This window comes from Lathamus discolor, chromosome 4, assembly GCF_037157495.1.
Source record: "Lathamus discolor isolate bLatDis1 chromosome 4, bLatDis1.hap1, whole genome shotgun sequence".
In the NCBI taxonomy this organism is placed as follows: domain Eukaryota; kingdom Metazoa; phylum Chordata; class Aves; order Psittaciformes; family Psittacidae; genus Lathamus; species Lathamus discolor.
In genome coordinates this window covers 108,146,951-108,174,648 of record NC_088887.1, presented here as the reverse complement: position 1 = coordinate 108,174,648, position 27,698 = coordinate 108,146,951, and the positions used below count along the sequence as shown (strand labels likewise).

General features: G+C 40.4%; 1 protein-coding gene across 3 annotated transcripts in view; it reads right to left on the bottom strand.

Moving 5' to 3' along the window:
* MIPEP (mitochondrial intermediate peptidase) overlaps window positions 1–24,869 on the bottom strand; it is a 73,575-nt gene extending 48,706 nt beyond the window's left edge. Inside the window, exons 1-10 of one of the 3 annotated variants that reach the window (XM_065678529.1) lie at window positions 24,534–24,869; window positions 21,618–21,791; window positions 17,896–17,984; window positions 15,652–15,738; window positions 14,676–14,739; window positions 12,695–12,877; window positions 9,974–10,130; window positions 9,488–9,536; window positions 8,782–8,842; window positions 8,090–8,142 (exon numbers count right to left, since the gene is read on the bottom strand). In XM_065678529.1, the coding sequence (XP_065534601.1) occupies window positions 8,090–8,142; window positions 8,782–8,842; window positions 9,488–9,536; window positions 9,974–10,130; window positions 12,695–12,877; window positions 14,676–14,739; window positions 15,652–15,738; window positions 17,896–17,984; window positions 21,618–21,791; window positions 24,534–24,704 (1,088 nt within the window). In that variant the 5' untranslated portion in view covers window positions 24,705–24,869. The remainder of the gene's footprint in view (window positions 1–8,089; window positions 8,143–8,781; window positions 8,843–9,487; window positions 9,537–9,973; window positions 10,131–12,694; window positions 12,878–14,675; window positions 14,740–15,651; window positions 15,739–17,895; window positions 17,985–21,617; window positions 21,792–24,533) is intronic. The other 2 variants (XM_065678528.1, XM_065678530.1) reach the window with 2 other exon arrangements.
* Window positions 24,870–27,698: the final 2,829 nt, after the last annotated feature.

Here is a 27,698-nt window from a genome sequence, read left to right as displayed (position 1 = left end):
GCTTCATCACCTTAGTGAAACTGCAAGAACACATTTCCCAGGCACAGTATTTCAGTGTCCAAACCATGCTAAGCTAAACCACCATGGCACAACTTCTTGGCAGCAATGGGGCCTGCAATTGTGACAGCAAGCCAAACATCTCTTCCCTCAGCCCTCTGAATGAAATTTCTAATGCTGTTCAAGGGTCTCTGGTTGTATCTTCAAAACACTCTTTGACCTGGGCCAGATTATCTAAAAGACCACACAAAACTCCAAGATGAAGATTTCTACCAATACACTCCCTTAGCACTTTAAACTGCCCTGTAACAAAAATAGAGCGCGCATGCGTAGGATGCACAGCCAGACTTTTTGAGGGCTGATCCAAGACTGCAAAATTAATTCCTCCTGAAGCTAAAGGGAAAACTCAAAGTTCACCATCTTCTATCCAGGTGTATGGTGTTTCTTTGATCTTTTTTTTTCTTTTTTCAAATGTGAAACCAAGTGTATTTGAAAATGCACACAAAAGCTTCCCAATAAAACCCTAACAAAACAAGGCAATTCCACTGTGTATTATCTGTCTATGGATAGAATGAAAGAAAAAAAAAAAAAAAAAAAAAAAAAAAGGAGCAGAGTTTCCATAGTACTACAAGCTTAGCCTGCCCCTGAAGTGCTCACTGGTCAGAGCAAAGCAATCTTCACAATCTACATGTTAATAGCTGTTGACGGCTCTACTGTGTATGTAGTTATTTTTATTACAGTAGGTGTCAAAGGTAGCAGCCATTCTAAGGCTCACTTTAGGGATGATTTTCAAGCCGTTATCAACTGTTGGCTTGAACAGTTCTCTAGCTTTGTTCCTTCTATTTAAAACAAATAGTAAAAATTTCAAATAAAACTGCAAGAAGCAGCTGCTTTAGCATGAGCACACTCTTCCAGGTCATTATTTGGCAAGCTGTCTCTACATTTATTCAGCCAAGTTACAATTTTTATCTCCAACAGGAAATGCATTCAAGTATTTTTGGGAAAAGAAATCAGAAAGGAAGTTATTACAAACCATACTGAACTACACTAACAGGAATCCTGCTACCAGTAAAATTTCTGCTAAGGGTTACTGCTGCTGGCAAGAAAGGTTAATGTTCTGGAGACAGACAGCTAATCTGAGCTGGAAACCAACTGGGGCTCCATTTGGTGATAACAACTGCAGAGAGGTGCCTGAAGACAGCTTTTCTTATGTGCTGTAATTTGCAGCTTGTTTGCTGTCCCAGCTGAGCAGACAAGCAGAATTCACTGCACATGGCATTACTAATGTGACTAGCAGAACACAGTACTGCTGTCTCCAAAGCTGGCAAATACATGACAACATGATTACAGCACTTCTACAGATTCAGGTCAGCTAAGCATGCCAGGGCAAGAATCAGAACATCCTGTCTGGGTACCCTTTCACTTCAAATATGAGTTCTGGGCCTCAGCAAGGTGATTCAGAGTGCTTTGAATAGGCACCTACTATGCCTGTCACCAGAGAAAGGCAGACATAAATATATTCCACTCTCAGGCTTAGTAAGTTGCCAACTAGACCTAACTAGCAGAAGTCTTAAACTTAGCTATGAGCTCCGGCTCTTCTCCGGACCTTAGGCTTCCTGACTGGACTGCATGTTGTATACCTGATTCCCAAGAGGAGGAACAGCACAGCCTTTCCTATGGAAAGATGCCTTTGATAATGCAGGCAAAGGAGATGGAAGAATGGTGGTTCTGATGAATCACAAGAACTTTGCAGAGCGCTGTATACTCCAATCAAAAAGATTTCTTACCACAGAATCTTTCTTTTAGGGTATCTGAGGTCAGGAAAACTGATATGAATTGATTTTTGATACATGCAGTGCTACAAAATTACCCTTGAACTCGAGCACGTAAATTTTCTTAAGCCATTACATGAAACTAAAAGGATCTGAATGTACTTCTGGAAGAGCAGGAAAAGGAAATACCAAAATTTCTATCCGCTACAGAAATACACACCAGAAAACACAATTATTAATAGAAAAGATGACTTCCTGAAGTCAAGAAGGCATTTTTACAAGACTAGATATTAAAAAACAAAACAAACTTTTAGTTTAGATGTAAAAATACCATTTTACATTTATGTAAAGAAAAAAAAATAAAGTACACCAGTATATAAATCTCACTGAACAAATCAGAAACAGCAGCAAGAAATACATACATGCACTATCTACAGCGGAAAAGAATATTTTTTCTCTGTGCTAAACTTTCAAAAAATAATAGAAGTCCCTTTTATTGTAATAATGAACCTTAAATTACTGTGTTCCTGTAGAACTGCATAACTCCTATACTTAAATGTCCAAAACTGTGAAAGACTGAGAAGCACAAGAATGAACAAGAGAAGTTTGCTCTGCTTTCACTTTGCCTACAATGTATTCCATCTTAATTCACACTGAACATCTGATTTCAAACACCAAAGCATTTGTATTTATAACAAAGCCCAGGAAAGAATGAAAAAATTTTTATGAGCTCAGAAATTTTACAAGCAGAAATCTTAGTACCATCCTAAAGAAAGTAGAAATATCAAAGAAAACAGCAGTTTCTTTGATGTAAATACCTGCTTTATATTAAAGGATAAACTAAGTTAAAAAACCCTGACACCTTACTTTTACAGTATGCAGTCCAGCACTATTTTTAAAAGAAGTAATGTAGCCAAACCAATTTAAAAAACAATTTTAAAAAGAAGCTAACTGACACAATGAGGTTTGGTTATTCTTCAAGAGCAGCAGGCTTCAAACAAAAAGGTTGTGTCCCTGGGAAGAATAAAGATGTAGTATGTGATTAAAAATAATTATTTCTAAGCTTGTATGACTTCACTGGGTCTAAAGAAAATGCAGACTTCTAAAATCACTTTCACTTAAGCTGTATTATTTGGAAGGAAACTAAGAATGTTTTGTGCAGCATGACTTTCATCTATTAAGCATGCCTTTTATAAACTTGGACCTTAGGGATATTTGAGTAAGGATCACTGTTCTTCAGAACATGAGCATTCAGACTCTTAACAATTGCAAATTAGGCGGTTGGCAGGAATTTTTATCAGCGGCTGTAAGTCCCCCACATATCCTTATGTTATCTTGTTGAAGTCCACAAAAATACAGCACACCAGGGTAAGTATCACTTAATAAAACAGATTCTGTCAAAAAATTCAAAGAAACTTGAAAAAAGTCTTGTTAGTGGAAGATAAAAGTGAGATGAACCCCTCAGGTTAACTTAGAGAGATCAAGACATGGAAAACCCCTTCCAATTTTCATTACATGCCAGACTACGAAATTTAATTCTTTACCTGAAGGGAGACTCTAAGCCATGATTTATAGAGGACTCTGGATTTCTTAAATATTATAATAATAATAATAATGATAATAATAGAAAGCCTTTGTACTTTCATCAACCATAAACTAGCACCTGTATTTCATATGCCTCTTTTCTTTCTGTTAATTGTACTTTTGAGTATTTTGGAGGAGGTCAGGGGGTAATTCGGAACATTGGTTTGGTATCAACACTGTACACAACTTCTAGATTTTAATTGTTTTCATATCAACAACAACTTCTTTGTCCTTTCACTATGTTTTGAAGAATAAAAATAAAAAGTAATAGCCTTTCAGTAACTTTCAGATTTTCCTCCAAAACATTTAGTTCATTAGCTTAGTGACTGGCAAGTTAAATGGACTTTTTGCAGCTTAAGTCAACATTAGTTGATTCGATAAAAGCATGCCTTCCCTTGCTTATAAACAAGTATTATAGGAAGTTTTTCTTCTTTGTGAGCATTTGGGTCAAAAATTTTCCTGGTTCTGTTTAAATTCTGCATTATTTTTCCAATTTGAACAGAGTGACAGTTTTCTCACATATTCTATAAAGGGTTTGGGCTATTTTTCCATGTGGCTCCCAATAGAGAATACTCTTCCACGAAACTAAAAATAATTTAACAAAAAGCAGCCACAAACAAGTTTGTTCACAAGTAACCTGCAAACCTCAACATTCGTTGCAGCTTTTAGCAACTTGAGAAACATCCAGTCATGTTTAGGTATCTTGGTATTGAATCTACCTCTCTGAAAGAACAAAAGGGCTACCCACTCTCCCCTGAAGCTGGCTGCCTATGTAGAGTCCCTACAAGAACACAGATGAGTTCCTGCTCAGCTGGTCACCCCAAGATCCAAAATGACTGCAGTTGCTGTGGTAGCTTCTTTCCCACACAGCTGGAAAACAGCTTATTTTGGCTTTGATTTGTTCACTCCCAAGGAAACTCATTATTTCTGCAGTCTCAAAGAAAAAGACCAGCACAGAGTGCAATACCCTGCATGCACATCTCAGTTGCGAGTTGAATAAAATCTATGACATTCTGGCAAAAATCCCTAAGTGAATTATAGCCAGGGAAGTCAGCCCAGCCTGGTAAGAACCAAAGGTTAGGCAAACAAGAGTTAACACCAAATATGCTCAGCTCAGCACTGACAGTTCTCAAGAACAGTTCTGTGCTTCTGTCAGAAGGGGCTTAAACACAATCCCACCTTCAAGGCAAATAGTCGACCTCAAAAGGCCTCTTCTAGCATTCTGTTTTGTCTGTTGGGTTTTGTTGGGTTTTTTTAAGGAAGAAGTCAGAAAGGCTACTACATCTTTGCAAGATCAGGGCCTTGAGAATTATTTATAACTGCAGCTGCACTCACTGAGAAGTAATGGGATTTAATTAATACTACGGTACTTGCCTGCACTAAAATTCAACAGTATTATTCTTGTAATATACATGTTAGACACCTTCTTACTTGTTAGAGGCTGAAGCATGTTCTAGCATTCACTGTTTTATTACCCTTAGCCTGCCAAAATTCTTGAGGTTCTCCTAATTACTCTGTCTTTTTTTAAGGTACTACAACTATGAATTTCAGACTTTTGTCTTCAGTTTCTCTTAGATGTACTTTTACAGAGACAACTATTTTCTCTGCCACTTCAACTATAGCTACAAAAGCATTAAACTGTCCTAAGTGGGGTTTAAAGCCAGAGAGGCTACTTAACATAACTTAGAGAGGGAGGAAAGTAAACTATCCTGTTACCATCAATGAGAAACTTAGACTTTTGAAGTAGGATCAAATTTCCAAGGAAACAACTTGCTGAAAGCTGACAGAAACAAAATTACTGTGGCCAAGTTTAGAGAAAGAAAGTAGGACGCTGCGAATTAAGTCTGGAGCTCCTCCTGCTGTTCAATTTACAAAACAGAAATGATCAGTAATGACTGTAGAAGCAGAGTGCAAATAAAGGCAACCTGGTATGACAGCAAATGTCATTAAAATTCAATAGTCCAAACGCATGTGAACATCCCACATTCTTCAGAAGTATCCAGCTCTTAAAACAAATGATGAGGAATCTAATGAAGAATTTGTTTCCCTAATCATCTTTTAATACAGAATAAACATATTCAGAATATAAAATATATAAACACATTTAAAATATACAACATAAATAGATATAAAACAGACGCATGAAAAGTGTCATGAGTTTCAGTATCACCTGGGACAAACTGATGTAGCTGGTCAAAACGTGGAGAACTAAAGAGGAAGTAAAAGATCACATCAGGATCACGTCTAATGTTTGTTCTCAGCATTTCTGTTTGCAGGAAACAGTAAATATTTTTCAATAGATACATACATCATCCCATCTAATATTTCTTGCACCCTTTAGTGGCGCATGTGCAACATATTAGAGCATTGCTAAATTACTGAATCAAAAACTTAAACCACTGTAGTCTTTCTTTATACCTAGGTTTGTGAAGATAATCTGCATCTCATGCATCTGACTATATCTAGGAAACTACGGTTCTGTAGTTCAGCTGGAGCAACAGTAACAATGGTAGTCCAAAGAAAAACCCAAAAGCATCATTTGCTTCCCTTTCAACAAAAACATTTTACTAAGCAGAAAAAGGAAAAAAAAGAACAATTCCTAATACAGAAATCCACCGCAGAAACTACTACAGAGTCTCAAAACACAACAGACAAAAAAGTAAGCAGATCAAGAACTTTTCCCAAAGAGAGACCACTATACGGAACACAGGACAGTGAAATAACTAAGCCCTTGGATTTTAGCAGAACACTGCTGCACATGAAGGAGATGAAAACTACTTTGCCTTCTCTGTCTTGTAGATGTTGTATACCTGCCAATAAAAAATACCCCTGCCCAAACTGGAGGGAGAAAAAGGTTGGGCCCCAATCCTGCTCTGTAGTCAGGGTGGTCCTATGTAAGTTCAGGAAACCTCCACACTGATCCAGCTGCCAAACCTGGTGCCTGAACAAATAAAAAAGTAGCAAAGACACATTGCCAATGCCTTGGTCTGTTTTACCTGTAGCTCTCCCTTCATAAAGCTGCCTTTCAATTTTTAGTAACTGAACTGCATCTTTTACAAAGCTGCACAAAAAAAGGAAACATTTTTCTTCCTAATGCCAAGATGAGCAGAATAGTCTATATGTGATCATCAGCAACTCAATTACAATACGGTTAGCTTCATGAGATGGTCTAAGAAGGACAATAAGACAGCATCAGAAGATACTCTTCCAGCAGGAGAAAGAAACACAGACCCTTCTACACCTAATGCTCTAACTCTGAAAACAGGGAAAGCAGACATTACAGGAATTACAGAAAATAAATAGGATACACAGACAATAAATTTCATCATTTTACAGTAATTAAGTACAATATATCAATTTAATTTTTGCTGTTCTGAAGACACTATACAGGCAAGGTACAGGAGATCTGTAAACTACATAATCTTGAAAGAGTATGACAGTACTCTTCCACAGACTGCTAGTGACCACTATTAGGATGGAATTTGGAGCTAGATGGACCTTGACTTTCCTCCAGTATAACCACTACTTTGCTCCCACTTTCACAGAAGGGTGTCTGCTACCTATTCAGTTTGAAATGAAAGCAGCCACTCCCAGGCCATGCCACAAAACAAGCAATCCATACATACACTATTGAGTGTTGCATCTTCTGGCACTGGCTACCAGAAGCAGACCCAGCAGCTGGACATCACTCTCCCTCTCCTGCACGGAAAGTTCTGTGCACCCAGGACACATACTGCATATATGCATGCTGCACATACATAGGTCAGTTCCCACCTGAGCATGCAGTAGCTTAAGACAAGGCCAATATTAGATCTACTGCTCATAAAACTACTGCCTCAGTAACAAAGTACAAGAAAGCAGCAGAACAGCCAGGCCAGCTGCTGGCAGGCATTCCATGCTGCGTCTATACTGCCATAGCCTTCTGACAGAGTAAACTACTACTTTCACCACATACATCCAGTCTAACTTTGTTAAAAAAAAAAAAACAAACAAACAAAAAAAAAACAACAAAAAAAAAAAACCTGCAACTCTGCAGTGAAGGAAGATTTTTTTTCTCCCCTTCTTGTGAGAAAGCACAACTTTAAATGATCTTTTTCAACACAAACCTAAAAGGTCACTGCTGCTGATCTAATAAAGGCAACATGCAGGGCTCACATCTTTCAGAACTGGCACCTCATTATGTGCAAAGGTCTTGTGCACTGTTTAAGTCTGTGTAGAGGATTTATTTCCCAGTCTTTCCAGAAGAGATGAGAATGAATGCTATCCATAAACAGTGAAGATCTACTCAAGAAGTTGCTATTTCAAGTCTGTAGAAGGGGATGACAGTTACATGTTCAATAATAAGTACATTATGGTTAAAATATGAAGAAGTGGATTGTGTTTGGTGATCAAAATTTATTTTTAAACATTACTTCATCTCAGCTAGGACGTAAAAGCAAAACAAGTGTAAGGATTTGCTAGCTGTTTTGAAACCATTTGATCCTCTTACATCTTCAAAGAGAGCCCATACTCCACTGTAAAACAACAAAGGAGCCAAAATCTTCTAAAGGCATTCCAGCAGTAACTGAGAAATATTACAAACTACTGCCCCACCAGATACCCTTTATATTTTCCAAACTGAAGTACATCTTCAAAGAAGGAAATTCTGTTTACATTGAGGACTTTCTTTATCCTTACTGCAAGGAATGAAATAAAGACACTCATTTACATTAGAATCACGAACATAAGGAGCTTACCTCTCAGCACGAAGGAGGCCACTGTAGTAAGGGTGATCCCACGGCATCAGCTTCTGAAAGAGAATTCCAGCTTATAAATACAATAATGAACAACAAGTGAACCCAAAGTAATAGTTTTGCTTCCTTTGAATATTTCTGCAGTTTCAGCAAGTCACAAAACTTTAAAACATAATGGGAAACATTCACTGCTAAAAACATAATCAGAAATAGCACCATAATTTTTTTTTCACACTTGCTTAAAGATGGTACTTTTTCCAATATATAATGGGACTTCATACCAGATTTCAAGAAATACACTTAATTCAAATAGAAAGATAAAACTAGTTATGTGCAGAATTAGAATACATACAATACAGTATGCAAACTGGACGTGCATCAAAGCTGAATTACAGCCTTTATTTTTCAAATTAGTCAATTAATTCAAAATACAGTAATATTCACTTTCACCAATTTATGTTCTGGTATCTCAGTATCATTTTGCATAAATCAACAGCTATCTTGCATCCAGTGCTTGGTTTTAATACAAACAGCAGCTAAGCAGTCAAAAAGCATTGGAAGACAGAAGCTTTTCTTTCTAACTACACTGCGTGTTCTACACTGAAATAGTTACTGTTTCTTGTAAAACAAGGTTAGCTTGTACTATATTTTTAAAAAGAAATAAAACAGAAAACTACGCATAAAACTTAACTTACTGAATTCTGGGGGTTGAGCTTCATTTTCATCTTCGTCATAATTTCAAAATCTTTCTGAGTTCTGAAAAATATTTTTAAGATGAAAGTGTTAATGAAAGATTTTTGGGCAGTTGAATACAGTACGTAATAATACTCTGTCTTACGAAAATGCCCCTCATCAGATATTGATAGTACTCTATAAAATGGCAGGCCCATATATACTACAATAAAAGAACTTTTCCATTCTGTTTCTGTCATTCAAGTACCTTCAAATCAAACTTCTCTACCCTACTGTACACCTCCAAAGCGCTGTCTTTCTTAAAATATACCTTATTTATACACAGTGATGAAACTGTTTTGTGCTGTGTGGAACTAAAGGAGACAAGAAGGACAAAGGGGGAAAATTCCTTATAGATTAAAATATATGGAGTTGTGCATACGGGGAGAAGACCAGAGCAGACATTCGTCAACACTTAAACTCGGTTGTCTTGTTTGCTGTTGCATGCATTTCCTGGCCTATCATTCATTGCATTTAGTGCTGTGTGTTCTCTAATCATAGATGCAAAATTTATTCTAAGTCAATAGCTCCCCTCAGAACTCTGAGAAAATCTTGCTTTTTGCATCATCAGAGCATATAATAAGCACCACTGATTTATCAGCATACAAGTCCCTCTATTCTTGCAATAAAGATTATGGTTAGAAAAATTCCTTAGTGACAAAGACATACCTTTTAGACAATTGGTCAGAAAGCTTCTCTAGAAACTCTCTTACTGTCTCTAGAAGTAAAATAAGGGGAGAAAAATAAGAACGTGATTTCTTCCCTTAAAAGATGTTAAGTTTACATCAAAACATTCCAAGCAAAACAAGCTCCCTTAGAACAACAAACTACTCCTTTGACCACTGTGCCATCATTTCAAGAGAATTTAGTACCATACTTACTTTGTTACATGCTGGGATAATGGCAATTTTATAATTGAAGGAGTGAGCACTGATTCTGACAGAAACACTGGTTCTTACTCAGTGTGTACTGCCTTTTACATAATGCTTGAGTACTGCATACAGCAAAAAGTAACAGCACTGAAGTACCATGTGCAAAGTTAGCAAAAGAAACTAACAACTTCTCATCTCAGACCTAACACAGTGCATTTGATTTCTCAGCATGCTCTTCCACACATGCCTTATACCTGGATTTTTGGCCATTGTCCCCTGATACCTGGATTTTTGGCCATTGTTCCCTGAAGAGCCCTGTGGGCAAAGGTGTCGTACCCAACCAACTGTGCCAGGCTGTTTCGGCTAGCAAGCAATTCTTCTAAACGGCTCAACTGCTCAGCATTCGGGTGAAGAAAAATCTTGTAAGCAGCTTCTCTCACCTAATAAAGAAAGACATTAAAAGGTCACATAACTACATTGCAATTTTTAAGGGACACAAGTGATAAAAATGAAGTTTTACAATTCTCTGATCTGGCATTACAGCTGCATTTCACCAATATTGTTGGGAAAAGGCCTAAAGCCTTTTAACAATATTAATTCTGACTGCCTGACAATTACAGCTCTCATAGCCATTAAAGATAGAATGAGGAAATGCAGTGAGAGAACTTAACAGATCAGGACTGCCAATAAGGGTCCTGTTCATTGCCTCCCTCCTTCTGTCAACATCTGTGCTTCTCAGTCTACTCTGTGGGCTGTCTTAACTCACTAAAATTTTTGAAAATAAATCCAAAAGAAAGCCAAATTGTTCTCTGCATGTCAGTTAAGCTGGCTTATGGAAGGATCTGATAAGAACCAGAGAGGGTCAGGGGAAAGGAAAAAAAGAAGAGAAAAGCCTTATTTCTTTTGAAGTAGCAAGCTATTAGTTTGCCCATCTAACCATGGACAATCAAGCCTTTCTCCTGTTTCTGGTTTGTTTGGTAACATTTATAAGTCTCAAATAAAAAAAAAAAAAAAAAAAAAAAAAATCACCTCAAGCCCCAGAAAGTTTGGTTGAATGCTTTTCATGTTTTACAAACCCATTGCAGATGACATTTATTTTGTAAATATGAAACAGGCTGAAGAAATACAGCAACAGCTTCTGCTTTCTCCATTTGAAATAAGCTTCTCTCTTTGGAGAATATATTCAACAAGAATGCAGGCCCTGGGTTTATAAAAAAACATGACTATAATAATTCACAAGTCATTTCATCCCTGTTCTGTTCCAGCAGGCTTTCATTTTTTTAAAAAGGCAAATAAAGTAAGGGAGGTGATTCCTCTTCCTTGAACAAAGTTCAGCAGTGTGCCTTTGCAGCAAAGGACAACAGCATAATGAGCCCTATTAGAAAGAGCCATCTGGTTCATGGATGTGATTGCTTCCCTCTATTTGGTATTGTCCAGACTACATTTGTACAGACTAGATTTGGGTTATGCAGGACAAGAAAGATACTGGCATACTGGAGTGGATCCAGCATAGGACCACCAAAATGTTTAAGGGCTGAAGCATGTAACAGAATGGAGGCTGAGAGTGCTGAGTTTGTTCAGTCTAAAGGAGAAAAAGATCAATGAAGATCTTAATCTTCATCTACTCAGTAGTACAGCACACAGTACAGCAGTGAACATGCAGCCAGACTGTTACTGGAGCTGGAGAGCAAGAGGAGGAGACACAAGCTGGAAGATTAAAAACTCCCATTTGATATAAAGAAATTTTTAAAAAAGTGAAGATGGGCAAACACGCTGCCCAGAGCAGTAATGGAATGTCCATCCATAGAATGGGAAGTGTTCAAAACTCAACTGGACATGTCACTTCGAAACCTGATCTACTTGATCCTTCTGTACAGGATCAGGCTCAAACTGACCAGCTCCAGAGGTCACTTCCAAAGTAAATTGTATGATTTCCAAACAGCTTCTCCAAAGACCTAGCTCAGAGGACTGCATTCTGTAATTCATTAAATGAGGGTTTTTTTACCTATCTGGTTGTCCACCAGTGCAGACTCTAATTTCCTACCTTGGCTCCATAACCTTCCAAGGAATCAAAGTAAAGCTGTCTGTAGTTCCCCACTTGGCTCTTCTGACCTTTCTGAAGGTGGATGGAATATATTATTCACACTAGTCATTGTGGTTCTTCCCTGATCTTCATTGCCTACCAAAGACTGCAAGCCTTTCAAGGACAATAGCCAGCTCTCTCTGGACCCCTGGATGGATCCCATCTACTCACAAGGACTTATACAGGTTGAGTGCTCTCAAGTAATTCCAAACTATATCTTGATCAACTGCTGGTTGTACTTCTCTTTGAACCACTTCCCTAAGTGCAGGGAGTTGGGAGAAGTCACTGGCGAACACTGAGGCAAAGAAAGCAATCAGCATCTCGGCCTTACCTGCATCTGCTGCCACTAAGTCACTCACCTTGTCCTTGTCCAGCCTTTTAGTATTAACTACTCTTCTTCTTGCCTTTGATGTCCCTTGCAAGTTTCAACCGCACTTGAGCTTTGGCATTTCTGACAACATCCCTATATATACAGGTAATATTTCTAAATTCCTGCCCTGTATCTGTACCTGCTTCCACCTCATGCCTGCTACCTTTTGAACATGAAGCTTTGTCAGGAGTTCCCTGCTTGCCAAGCCTGGTTCCCAATATATTTGCTTGGCTTTCTAAGGATCATGATGCACTTATACTGAATATCTTAGTACCCCAGTGTTATTGAATAAGCTGAAATCTGTGTGCCTGAAATCCAGGGTCTGTATTCTGCCCCTGTTCTTCCTCAATCCATTCAGGATCATTGAATGGATCATCACCTCCATTATGCCATAGCTGCTACAGCCAAGGCTGACGTTTATTATTATGTTCTAAATCAGTTCTTCCTTGTTTGTCATAATGTTATAATCATACGTCATACACATTTGCCTCAGTAACAAGTAAAATAACAACATTTTGTTAGTATGCCAAAGCAAACTCAGGAGTACACACCAGATCATCAGGACAATCAGCATGCAGACCAGCAATTTGCAAGTAATTGCCTTCAGCTGAAAAATTAGACCAAATATGCTCTGGTAAAACATGTTTGTCAATCTTGTTGGGAAGGTGAGCTCCTGTCAGGAATTCATTACATAAATCCAGTATTTTGACGTTGAGGTTGACTGCCTTTTTACGCTGCAAGAGAAATAAAGTACAAAACACATAGCATCTTCAGTACAAGCAGAACTCAAAGGTTCTAAAACCTTAAAGGACTTTTCCAGAAATGAAGCAGGAAATACAACGTTTAAGATTAGACCTACAGCATCAGCAAAATCCTAGCACAGGGCTAAAGTCAACAGGATCAGATGCTCATACAGATCTATAATTTCATACAGGATTGAAATTTGAAAGCAAATGCCTGTGTTTCTGCTGTAAGAAAATGTACAGTGGAGTTTTAGAATAATTTACCTGAGCTTTGCTAGCTGCTTGGCAAGCATTTATAAAATTATGCTTAGTATGACTGCTATGTAAAATACAGTGGAGAAAAAAAGGAAGCATCATTGAGATGGACAAATCCTACTAGTGGCCTGAAATACATGTGGAATTACAATTCACTTGGTACTGCTTGTATTGCACTATTTCCTGTAGACCAAAAAGCATTTGTGGTATTACAACCTTCCCCTGAGGAGTTCGCGATTTCAGGCGTTATCACCATACATTACAGTATTTCACATGTTTAACTTTATTGTAAAATCTGCTTCAGTGAACCTGCTCATGTTAGTAGAGCATGCTTTCTATTGCCTGTGGGTTCACAGCTCAAAAGAAAAGGCGGAGGGTATAGATACAACCTACTTGCAAAGTCCAAAAAATTGACAAAACCTGCAGATCTGTCCTCCCATTCCATCCTTACTCTTAAAAACACATCTTCTGAGTTTTATTTCAGAAAGCAGAAATTCTTTGCAGCAGAAGTAAATCTCAAGGACAGTGAAGGATTTCTGAAGTCTGAAATGAGAACTGAAAAGAAATACTGAGCAGCAAGGATAGAAGAAAAGTGAAATAGGTAGGGGAGGAAGAGGAAAATGTGCAAAAATAAGGTGCAAATAAAATTTTAACCGAAAGGGAAGGAAGTACTGTAGAACCAACAGTCAAATCAGAAACAAAACCCAGAGTCCAGGTTTCAGAATTGTTCTTTGTACAAAGATAATTTTAAAAATATATTCTAGAAGCATTTTCCAGGTAACAAAATGCAATCACAACCATGATCTTCAGAGTAATTTTGTCACATAAATCTGGTAAAAGAGCCTTCGTAGAGATCTTTTTGGAGGGGATGACTCAAATAAACAAGGTATTAACTTTATACAGGGACATGAGCTGTGAGCAAACATCCAACAGAGCATCCATACCACAAAGCATGGTGAAAGCCGACTGTTTCGGCAAATCTGATTCTGGCTACCATGAAAGCATATAAAAGCTCCAAGAGAAGTAGTCAGACCATGCCCAGACATTCAATTTTGAACAAGATTTACAACTTCTGATTACATAAGCACTAAAGGAAAGCCTGGCCACACACCCTTCTAAAACACTCTTCTTGATTAACCTGTCACCATAGTGCATGGGGTGCTGGCTTCCCTCCTCTGTAAACAGGTTGTTCAGACAGCTAAGCTACTATTTTAAGTATCTGATGCAGACACCAGTCAAAGAAAGAAGAACCCCAGGTCTTGCTTACAGCTCTTCAGAACAAAGGAACAATGAGGGACAAACTAGGAAGAACAGCCAGCTAATATCTAAAAGACATTAAAAAACACATTAAAAACCAACTGATTTAAAATAGACAAAATTAATCACCGCTGAGAAGACAAAATTCCACAGAGGACAATGTTAATCTTGGAAGACAAACTGGCCTAGAATCACATGATTCATGTCCCACATGTTTTATTATCTGGTCTTTGGTAGTAAGACAAATTTCTGTTCATATATTGTAGTCAAAAGTTACCTTTTCTTCATCCAAATGAATGCCACTGATTTCAAAATCAAACATAAAAAGTTCTGCCACTCGCCTAAAAATACAGTAAATCCCTGTTAAAACAGCCTCATTTGATAATAAGCACAATTTCTTAACAGATTTTTGTCCTTAGTAGTTATTTAGGTTTCATGTCTTTTACAGAGAGTAACAACACTTATATGAGTACTGTTATTATGGACACAGACTTCCTATGTTTTAGGTCCAGCTTACTCAGTGAAACAGGATTTTTTCATTGTTGTTATTTTAGTTGTCTGCATTGAAAATGTACTTCAAAATAATTCCATTACATTAATCCAGATGTTAAACCAATTTGTGCAAATTACCATTTTAATCTGACACTCCATTTATTTTAACAAGTCAGAAAAAGACCTCTCCAAATTTACCATCCTTCACAGTGGGGAAGGAAGAAACAAACTTACTCAAATATTAAGCTTGTCTAACCATGACAGCGATGAAATAATTAAAAGCTATAACTGAATAAGCAGCTAATAAAATATTTTACAGCAAGCATAAAGTAAGTTTTAAATAAATATACTGATAATCTGGTTTGAAAGATGTAAGACTATAAACTGAAATCAAGTTATATAGTCTGTTCCATGTTTTTACTGCTAAAACACTGATATATACACCACAGTGCAGCACCTCATTTTAATCAAAATGGTGTTATCGAAGAAAATCTTAAGTTCTTAATTTTTGTTTTTACAGATCTCAGTTATTCATCTTAAACATATCTTATGCTGTACAGTCATAGAGACATCCTCCAAGAATACACAACTACAGGCTTCCTAACTCCTCTCCAGGTAATTTAACAGTGATGATTAGGTTAGTAATGGAGATGTAGTATGTTTTCCAGTTGTAGTAATTAGTTTAAGAGAACAGAATATAAGAACATTAAGGAATGATATACTGCATCTAAATATCAAAATTTATAAGCACTACTAAGTACCTGGTTTCTGGATCTAGGGAATTCATAACAACTTCATCAGCTAGCAGACGTCTCAAACTCTGACACAACTCAACATCTGTATTTAATCTGGAAAGAACAGAGTAAAAGAATCACACATTAACAACAAACACTGATATTTCAATATCTTGGTATTAGTCATTCAAAGGCAGAGCTTAATGTTTACTGAAATAACATTTAAAACAAAGGACTGTATTTTCAAAATGCTTTCTGGTTCACAACCACACTTAAAATCTACAAAATTTGTACACAAAGGATGTGTCAAAAAACTGGCATGGAAACAGGTCTTGTGCATCCAATAGGAAAATACTTGTGGATGGCATTTTGTGGCAAACTTGAGCAAGTCTAAGACTGACAGTTTATTTTTTATGCACAAAGTCATGGCAAGAACATAAGGGTGGGAGAACCGTTTTCTCATCCTTATTTTGAAAGGACTCCATTAAAGAAAAATCTGTGCTCAAGTTTGCCATCAGATAAACGTGCTGCTGGCTGCCCCTGAAGTAGACTAATAGCTTAATATCCTCAGAACATTTCCTGATGTTCATCACTGTACCTGGGCCCAACAATGCCAAGTCTCTCCAATCTGGGGTCATGTTAACTACAAGCATGTATGTTGACCTGGATTACTGAGTGGGAATCACAGTGCAGAATGAAGCATATATACATGCACAGATCGGCAGAACTGCAGTAGGCAGCAGCCCTCAGCCTGTATAGTCCTAAGCACTAACTTCTTCAATCAGCTGACATGGAGGAAGCCTCTGCAGCCCCATTGGTAAAATGAACTTAATAATTATCAATAACCGATTCAGAAGCAGAAGACAATGTTGCATCATGCCTGTACTTCAGAAAAGGCTCTGCACAGAAGACGATAAATAAGCCCAGTACTGTCAAAAAGTGCCTAAAAGCAGATATGTATTGTAGTAGCTCCTGAGGGATACCTTTTGTTCATGAAAATGAACACTGAACAATAGTTTTGATCATTTACAGTAGTTTATGAGCCTACTGGGCTATTTTGTGAATATTTTCTTCTTTCTACATATTTTAAATCTGAAGCGGCATTCAGGTATTAAAGTCCTGCTGTTATAGATTATGGTGTATTCAATCAAATCATATACTTCAAAGTTTTGAAAAACCCAGTTTCAAGGGAAAGGCTTCTCAAACACACTGGCAAGACCAAATTTAATCTTATATTTTTAGCTACCATGTTACTCACAAGGCTTACTAAACGAACTGATGCACTGCTGTACTCCTCAAAGTATGAAAGACTTCATTGCCTCTACAACTTACAAACTTGGGACAGCAAGTCCACTAGTCACTGCCTCCACTGTTATATAAGAGTGAAGCAGCAGACTGGGTCACTTTCACAGCACTGCTTGATAAAACTTTCACTTAATAAGGCTACTCTTGAATGTTACAGGAAGGGAAGATACTGAAAGGACACTATTTGCAGATTAAAGATCTTCCCTTTTCACTTTCTCTGCAGCAAGAGCAGAAGAGAAGCAAAACAGTTCAGTGTGATCAAGGATCACAGAAGTAACTTTCAGGATTTAAGATATTAAAAAAAAAAAAAAAAGACCTGTAGAAGAGCCAAACTTCAGAAACAGAGTCTCTAGGAACATGTTCTATGAAATGAGGTTTTAAATAAAGCATAGGCATGCCAGAGTAGACCAGGCCTAGTACCACAGCCCTAAACAGACACATCCTCAAACTCTTATTTTAATGGGAAACTGTCCTCTTTCACATATCCCGCTCAGTGGCTGAAAGTCAAGGGACCAGCAAATCAGAAGGGCTGTAAAATATAACAGCTTAAATCTTAAAAACAAATTAGTGTTTGTACATACACTTTACGACAGCCAGTTAACTGTCACAAGTCCTAGAAAAATGTGGCTTTGAGTCTTACAGGTTTCAGTGACATGGAGTCAGTTGATAACTTAAAAACTGTTCAGAACATAAACTGAAACTAAAATAGAAAAGACTTTCATGAGATACTGTAACAAAGCTAAATCCTTTAAGTAGAGGAGAGGAGGGCAAGAAGGGGGGGGGAGTGAGTGGACGAGGTTTGTGGTTGGGTTTAAACCACGACACTGTAACAAGACTGAGGCTTTATTCACACATGTAAATACTTCCAACATATTTTTTTTTGTTGATTGCTGCTGTCATAGATGATCATTCACAAATTTTTAAAGATGCATATGGAAACAGCACACAAAAAAGCAGAACACCTACTTCTCTACCATAGTACCGATATTCCTGCAAGCTTCTTCAGCAGCTTCTCTGAATGCAAAGTCAGGATGGGCAATTTTCACAAAATCCGCCTGACAGAAGGAAAAAACAGTGAGGCAAAAAGACAAATTAAAAAAATCTTCAATTTTAAACAAAGTTGCACTCAAGTAGTTCTACTGACATTAACATTTATGTCTAAAGTTCTGTGCAATCTATTTGCAGAGTTTGCCCTTTTCTTTCTAAAGAATAAAAAAATAAAAAAATAAAAAAAAGTCAACCTTATTGGAAAACTGTGCTGACAACTATTACACCAGACAGTGAACATGCCTTTCCAAAGAACATATTTAATCCATCCACTTCTTAAGACTTTCAGTATGCTGGGTATGTTAGAGTCTTTACAACATAGGGATACTCCAAAGTATTTAAATGTTATTACAAAAGAGTTTTTTTGAACTAAAAAAATTACACCTAAGAAGAAAGCACACCACCAAACGAATCCAGGGTTTGGTATTTTCAAACCCTTTTTACTCTTGTGAATGGACCATCCAGTTACACTTTGACATCATTACCTAGTGGGAACAAATATAATTAAAGAGAAAACCCCAAAGTTCTTTTGGATTCAGAACAGGGTTTTTATTTGACTTACTAATTTAAGTAAGTCTCCAAATACTTAAGGGAGTTCAGAAGGCTAGAAAGATGCTAAAAGGGGGCTGGCTTGACTTTGTTTAACAGTATGATTGTAATTTGATTGAACAGGCAACCTTATAAAGGTTAACACACTTGAGATTTTTACTTAGAATCATAGAATAGTTAGGGTTGGAACGGACCTTAAGATCATCTAGTTCCAAACCCCCTACCATGGGCAGGGATACCTCACACCAAGCTATGTCTCCCAAGGCAAGAAGGGGAAAATGGAAGACCCAGGGAATTACAGACCAGTCAGTCTCACCTCTGTGCCTGGTAAAATCTTGGACCACATTCTCCTGGACGGCATGCTAGGGCACATGAATAACAACAAGATGCTTGATGACGGCCAGCACGGCTTCACTAAGGGGAAATCCTGCCTAACCAACTTGGTGGCCTTCTACGATGGGGCTACAGAACTGACGGACAAGGGTAAAACAGTTGATGTCATCTACCTGGACTTGTGCAAAGCGTTTGACACTGACCCACACCACATCCTTCTCTCTAAATTGGAGAGATATCAATTTGATGGATGGACCACTCAGTGGATAAAGAACTGACTGGATGGCCGCACACAAAGAGTTGTGGCCAATGGCTCAATGTCCGTCTGGAGACCGGTAACGAGTGGTGTCCCTCAGGGATCGGTGTTGGGACCGGTCTTGCTTAACATCTTCGTCGCTGACATGGACAGTGGGATTGAGTGCACCCCCAGCAAGTTTGCCGATGACACCAAGCTGTGTGGTTCAGTTGATATCCTGGAGGGAAGGGATGCCATCCAGAGGGACCTTGACACGCTTGTAAGGTGGGCTGATGCCAACCTTATGAAGTTCGACCATGACAAGTGCAAGGTCCTACACCTGGGTCGGAGCAATCCCAGGCACAGCTACAGATTGGGCAAAGAAGAGATTCAGAGCGGCCCTGCGGAGAAGGACTTGGGGGTGCTGGGTTCATGAGAAAACAAACATGAACCGGCAGTGTGCGCTCGCAGCCCAGAAAGCCAACCGTATCCTGGGCTGCATCAAAAGGAGTGTGACCAGCAGGTCGAAAGAGGTGATCCTGCCCCTCTACTCTGCTCTTGTGAGACCTCACCTGGAGTATTGTGTGCAGTTCTGGTGTCCTCAACATAAAAAGGACATGGAGCTGTTGGAACAAGTCCAGAGGAGGGCCACAAGGATGATCCGGGGACTGGAGCACCTCCCATATGAAGACAGGCTGAGGAAGTTGAGGCTGTTCAGCCTGGAGAAGAGAAGGCTGCGTGGGGATCTCATAGCAGCCTTCCAGTACCTGAAGGGGGCCTATAGAGATGGTGGGGAGGGTCTCTTCGTCAGGGACTGTAGTGACAGGACAAGGGGTAACGGGTTAAAACTTAAACAGGGGAAGTTTAGATTGGATATAAGAAGGAAATTCTTTCCTGTTATGGTGGTGAGGCAATGGAATTGGTTGCCCAGGGGGGTTGTGAGTGCTCCATCCCTGGCATTGTTCAAGGCCAGGTTGGACGAAGCCTTTGGTGGGATGGTTTAGTGTGAGGTGTCCCTGCCTATGGCAGGGGGGCTGGAACTAGATGATCTTGAGGTCCTTTCCAACCCTAACTGTTCTGTGATTCTATAAGGCTCTGTCCAACCTGGCCTTGAAAACTGCCAGAGATGGAGCATTCACAGCTTCTTTGGGCAACCTGTTCCAGTGCCTCACCACCCTCACAGTAAAGAATTTCTTCCTTAGATCTAACCTAAACTTCCCCTGTTTAAGTTTAAGCCCATTACCCCTTTTCCTATCACTACAGTCCCTGATGAAGAGTCTCTCCCAGCACCCTTTCAGGCCCCTTTCAGATACTGGAAAGCTGCTATGAGGTCTCCACGCAGCCTTCTCTTCTCCAGGCTGAACAGCCCCAACTTTCTCAGCCTATCTTCATAAGGGAGGTGCTCCAGTTCCCTGATCGTCCTCGTGGCCCTCCTCTGGACTTGTTCCAACAGCTCCACGTCCTTTTTATGTTGATGACACCAGAACTGCACACAATACTCCAAGTGAGGTCTCACAAGAGCAGAATAGAGGGGCAGTATCACCCCCTTTGACCTGCTGGTCACGCTCCGTTTGATGCAGCCCAGGATATGGTTGGCTTTCTCGGCTCATGTTAAGTTTCTCATCATCCAACAATTCTTAGAACCCCTGTTTAAACTCCTTTAGAATATTGACAGAATAGGTGCTGAATGGCACTTCTCAATTTCTGCCAATCACCAAATTGCTTCTAGACACAGCTCTGTACCTTTAAAAATATAAACCTGTCTTGAATCTAGAAAAGAATAAGTAACAAGATTTGAGAACAGAAAACACACAGAGAATTCAAATGTGAAAAAGAAATCAGTGACCTATTTATTAAGAACTGATTTCAGTATGTCAGTTTGATCCCCTTCCTTCAAGGGAAGAGTGATGCTACAATGAAAGATATACTTTGTATTGCTCTCTAGAAACTGTTTGCCCAAAGTGTTTTGTTAAAGTTAACATTTTCTGATACAGAATATCAGACCAAGTACTTCTGTTGTGGACAACAGAAACTGCAATCTAGGAAATACCTGCATTTTTTTCTTGTGTTAATAAAAGGCAGTTCTGTTCAGTTTCATCTGCTGCTTTTAATCTGCAAGTTCTTTATGGACCTTCATAATTTAAAAACGTGTACTGCAGCTTTGAGAGCAATCCCCTGCTTTACCTAATGTAAGTTACACTGGAAAGCTTACGTAGTGATATTACATCAGAAATACAATCCTGATTTCACTGCTATTTTTCTTGTGACCTTTACATTATTTTTATTTCTGTACAAAAATTAACCGGACAGCCTGACAGGATTTGTAGTTACCTATCATTCAGTAAAAGCCTTTGTAATTGACTTTCAATCAATGTAATTTTCTGTCTTAGCACAAGATTTCACAGAGCTGATCTTCTATTTACTGCAGTGCAGAAAAATTATGAAACGGAGTAACATTGTGTAAGCTTACTAAGAGAATTTAAAAGAAACTGCTTCAAGTAATAATAAAAAAACAGTAACTTACCAGGTCTGCTACTCTGCACAAGCTATCTGAAAGCTGATCAAAGATCATTACGGTCTCTGGCCCAGGTGGTGCTGAACATGCCTTCTGCACTAGCTGTTCCGATTCTTGCAATGCTTTGTCCTGTGCTTCTTGAAATCCTTCTGGACAGCTCAGTTCCGGAACGCCAAACAGACCCTGCAATGCAAAACACAATGAAAACACCTGAACATTAACCTCTTCCATTTCCGCCCCTTTGCTTCAGGATGTAATTATCACGTGTCCTGGGTTCAGGAGCAGCACTCATTTTTCTCCTTCTTTGTAGCTGTGTTTTTGACTTTCAGCCTGGGAACAGAGCTGATAACACCGATATTTTTAGTTGCTGCTCAGTAATGTTTACTCTGACCAAGGACTTTGTGAGTCTCATGCTCTGCCAGGGAGGAGAGGAAGCTGGGAGGAAGCAGAGACAGGACACCTGACCCAAACTAACCAACGAAGTATTCCATACCACAGCACGTCATGCCCACTATATAAACTGGGGGCAGTTACCCGGAAGAGTTAAATCACCGCTCGGGTCAGGCTGGGTATTGGTCAGTGGGTGGTGAGCGGCTGTATTCTCTTCCCTTGTTATTTCCCTTATCATTATTATTATTGGTGGTAGCAGTAGTGATTTGTGTTATACCTTAGTTACGGGACTGTTCTTATCTCAGCCCGTGGGAGTTACATTCTTTCGATTTTCCTCCCCATCCTTCTGGGAGTGGAGGGAGAAAGTGGGGGGAGTGAGTGAGCAACTGCGTGGTTCTGGGTTGCCGGCTGGGCTCAAACCATGACACCACAGAATTTTATCAAAACTACGCCAGCTACCATATTGTGACACTTCACTAAAATGTTCCCACATGAGTGTCTCTAGAAAGAATAGTCACAAAATGAATCGCAGACACTGATATCACATGAGAACATCTTCATTTCCCAGAGCAAAACCTCCCTGAAGCTCTCAGGATTGTTCTCAGCAAACCTTAACAGTTCAACGTCTACCACTCACAAATCCGCCTCTTTTCTCAATGTATTTTTTATCTTGCTTCAAAAGCATGGGCACCAGAAAAATTCTAGAAAGCCCATCTACATTCTGAAATGAGGTAAAGTCATCCCTCTGAAGCAAAAGAGACTTATCCATGAAGGTAAGGACTAAGCAGGAGTGTCAAAACAATGTGCTGGCCAGCTGCCCTTGATATCAAGCAGTAAGACAGTAGTCTCAGGGTCATTAAACAAGCTCAAATACTGGAAACAGATTTCAAAGGAATGATCAGCAACAATTCAAAAATGTTATGATATGAACAGTTTTATTCCTGAAGTTCTTACAAAGCCTGGCTCTGTCCAACAGGGCAAGGTAAACACACTGACTTGTGCAGGGTAGACGCACACAGCAGTTATTTTCTTCATTTCTGGAAGGGAATTAAAGAGGTTCTACTGCAGATCAAACAAAATTGCTAACACACCTTCTAGAGAAGTTCCACAATATACACCTACAATAGTAAAAAAAAAAATCACTTAAAACAGCATCTCTGCAAGTAACACTGAAAAAGACATGTTTGTTTATAGATATATACAAGTATATAAACAAGTGCACTCAAACGTAAACATAAATATACACATCACTCTTCAATAGTGCTTGCTGTATAAGAGTCTCAAGACTACCCTTTCACTAAACTCCTCAGTCAGCTGATGCAGGGTCCTGCAATTTCCCAGTGAGGTCCTGGCCTTCCTGCTGCCCTATATCACTGCACACCCTCCCAGGTGAGCTCCTCCTGCACATGCAGTCTTCTGTGAACAGGACATATCTTCCCTTAGAGATAAATTAGCCACAAAGCAACTCTTCTATATCACACCAAGCTTGACATGAAAATTTAAAAATTACCCCCAAAAAATAATTAAGCCTGGTGCAGATTTCTGTGTCTTTAACAGTGTGGCTGCGTGGCTTCAGCATTATTCTCTTTGCTTGGCGTCAGGCTTTACACCCTACCTGTCCTAGCCTCTTCGCAAGCCTGAAATACACATCTCTATTCCCAAAGAACTGAATATCCTCTCCGTGCACCAAGCAAATCCAGAACTCATTTCTAGACCAGTAATTTACCCGAATCATTTCCCTAGAGTAAGACTTACACCAGTGGGTTTGCAGAGGCAGGACAGCCTGAAGAAAAGTTTCCCAAACAAATGCTGGATTATAAACAGCAGTGAAATTTGTCCTCACTAAAACCCTTAGTGCCAGAATGCAACAGCTTCACCAGCCCGGGCACCATAGCAGGAATAGTTGTGTCAGCATACTGACACTGGGATTTTACAGGTGTAAGTATTCCACACACACTCTGCCACTGAAAGAACCCATCCCACGTTGTCCAGAACTGCTTTAGATTCCCGGCACTCTCATTAACAAACATATCTAACTCACCCCAAAAGAAATAAACCAAAAAGCCCGAGGGTTTTCACCAACCCAGCAAACAACTGCTTTTCTTGCCACAAGCAACCGGATGTCAAGAATGACACCCACACAAGAGGCTGTCAGCAGTCGAAGTGATTTTAAAGCCCTGACATTGTGCACCAGTGCACAGACAGGACACTGACATTAAAAAAAGACAGGTAAGTGCTGGGAGTGGAAGGGGTCATGTATGTGTAGTCTCTATTGAGGCTCTAAGCAAATGTTTCAGTAAACAAGGCCGTGATTTTCAAATGCTGATGTGTCCAGAAGAGAGAATGTTTCGGTTCATTAGAACCAAAACAAACCCTCACGAGGCTGTAAGGGCCTAACCCTCTGGTAACAGCCCGGCTGTCTCCGCCACCACGAGCTAAGCTTTAGAAGCCAGAATTGCACACAAGGAAAGGAAAGGAAAGCAAAGCGCAAGGCTGCCTGCAGCAGGCCCCCGCCCCTCCCCTCACGCCGCTCACCGTCTCCCTGCTTGCCGCGCTACTGCGCGGCTGCTGCTGCTGCTTCGCATCGAAGGCGGCGCCCACCGGGGACCAACTGGTACTGACGGCCCGGCGGCCCGGCCCCGCGGCCCGGCCCTGCAGCGCCCGGCTCAGCGCGGCGGGCAGCGCCCGGCGGCAGCCGGCCAGCATGGCGGAGCGGCCCGGCGCGGGCCCCGGGAAAGGCCTAGGGGCGCCCAAAGCCGTGCTCAGCCACGACCTCCGCGCGTCCGGGCGCAGGGGCGGACGAGCTCGCTGTCCCCGCCTCCTCTCAGCCCGCCCGCCCGGCTGCCGCGCTCCTCCCCCGGCCGCTCCGGCGCGGAGGCGCCCTCTGCCAGCGCCTTGTCCCGGTGTTGAGGAGAAGGGGAGGGCCTGGCGCGCCGGCACCATGAGCTGCGGGGCTGGCGGGAGGAGGGGCCTCTGCCGACACAGCCTTCTCCCGTGTTCTCCAGTTAAGTCGATTTTATAGCGTTTCTTGGTCAAGATGCTTCATACACAGCCTTGGTTTACATCAGGGAAAACATCTGCTCTCACTGACAATGTCACAAAACCTTTTTTCTGTCTTAGTGCCCTAGTGTCTCCCTCCCTGTAACCCAGCCGACATGGGAAGTGCAGCGGCTGTTTCTGAAGGAAACTCATCCCTCCAGGAGCGTTTTGGGTCTATGGTCCGCACTGGCGGTTTGACAGCTGTGAGGATGTGTCCATGTTCCCTTGCTTCCCCAGCAGCATCAGAGGTGACAGGAACCCTGGCCTCATGCATTGCATTCGTGCCGCAGTTCACTATGCTGGCCTGTGTCAATTCGCATCTCTGCTTTATTCTCTTGTAAGAGAGGGAGTGAGACTTACCAGCATCTTTTGGACTTTTTTTAAATTTTATATATAAATAGTTTTAGGGGGAAAGGGGAAAAAAGGATTCCAACAAAATTCACAAAAATTAAGGTTTCATGGCACATGACATATCTCTTGATCAGCTCTCCAGTATGTCTGCCTCCGTGTTGATTAAAGGTTATCTTTCACTTGTGAGAATTTGGTTTTCACCGGCTAACTGAAGTACGGCAGTGTTATGCTGTTATTTTTGCACCAGCATTGAATATCTGCCCACATCAGAGAATCCACACGGCACTTCCTTCTGTCACTCCATTTTGCTTGATTTCAGACCTTTTGTTACACAGAGAGCAAAGAACCACGTTTAAAAGCTGTAAAATCCACCCAGCTGCAATAAAACTCACTTGTGCCACAGAACAAGCAGCCCCTGTGGGGGTATCAAACTGTGACACAGGGCAAGCAGTCCCTGTGGAGATCTCAAACTACACTAATTCCAAGTTTAAAAATTCTTTTCAAATGCTTGGATCTAAACCAGTCAAGTTTCAAGTCCATCTACACGTGCCACCTAGAAAGATATCAACTGGCTTGGAAGTAACTGCTCTTAACGTTTATACAAGATATCAGGGACCCACATTTCATAATTCCAGAACTTGAAATTTTATCTTCTGTTTAGGCCCACTTTCTTTTAAAACAGTTGTCCTTCAGAACTGGCGTATGCACCCCTCTATAACTACAATAAGTCACCAAACCAGTCATGTGTCAACCCCAGCACTGTAGATTCTTAAAAGTTGTGCTGTCTTGCGCAGAAGCTGCTCCTGTTCCTGGAACTGTAGCCATAGAAACAGTTTATGTACATTAGGACTGTTTGTTTGTTTGAGTTTTAAACAACAAAGCTAACGACAGCAGATTAGGAGAGTTTAATAAATAAACACCTGGTACCTGTCTTGGGTTTAGCAGTAGCAGTCCTCCCAGACCAATTTGTACCGATATCGGGTTGCCCCTGCATGCAAGAGAAAAATCAAAAAAGAGGCAAGAAGGGTGAAGCAAGATGAAGAAACAATGTATTCACCACCCGGTCCAGCATCTGATCAGGAGTCATCATCACATGACAAAGAAGAAGAAGAAGAAGAGGTGACTTCTTGACCTCAGACCTCAACCGAGCTGCGGAATATGTGAAAAGATTTTACCCGTCAACCAGGGGAGCACATCATCACCTGGTTGCTCCGATGCTGGGACAATGGGGCCGATGGTCAAGAACTGGAAGGTACAGAAGCCAAGCAGCTGGGATCACTTGCTAGAGAAGGGGGAATTGACAAAGCAATTGCAAGAGAGAAAAAGTCCCTCAGTCTTTGGAGGTGGCTCTTGGCAGCTGTGAAAGAAAGGTTTCCATACAAAGACAATGTTATGAGTCGTGCGGCCAAGTGGACTACTTTAGACAAAGGCATCCAGTCTCTGAGGGAATCAGCATCGTAGAGATGATCTATCACATCTAGCCGAATAACAGGGATATACCCATAGACCCAGATGAAGTCGAATGCACACAACCCATGTGGCGAAAACTTACACGAAATGCACTGTCATCATATGCCCATTCATTGGCAACAGTAACCTGGAATGACAGTACCACTAACAGTGGATGAAATGATTCATAAACTCTGAGACTTGTAAGACAATCTCACCCCTTCCATCATCTCAGCTGTGGAAAAACTGTCCCAGGGTCTCAAACAATTGAGGGACGATCTATGTGATTTATCCAGCTCCTCACATGTACCAACACACGTCTCAGCTATTAACAAAAAGTGTCCTATTCTTCGAGAGAGAAGATAGAGGAGGTATATGCCATGGGCCACCCTATGATTTTACCTGTGGCATCACGGAGAAGACATGACGAAGTGGGATGGAAAACCTACTTCAGCTTTGGAGGAACGGGTAAGTGAATTGAAGAGGGAAGCAAGGGTCAAGACTGATCATCCCATGAGAGCTGCGGCTTCAGTCTCTGGTGAGTGGGTTCCCAGATGGAGTGGAAGAGCTGATTTTACTCCAGCTCCTGTGATAATGAAGAATAATCCCTTTCAACACAACTTCAGTGTCCAGCGTTGTGATGACTATTAGAGGGGCCCTGCCTCCAGCCAGGTGGGGGTAGGGGACAATCAGATTTACTGGACTGTGTGGATCAGATGGCCTGGCACATCAGTCCCACAGAAGTATAAGTCTCTAGTAGATACTGGTGCAGTATCTATACAGTGTACCCTGATGCCATCAAGATGTCAAGGGGTGGAACCCATCTATATTTCTGGAGTGACAGGAGGATCCCAAGAGTTG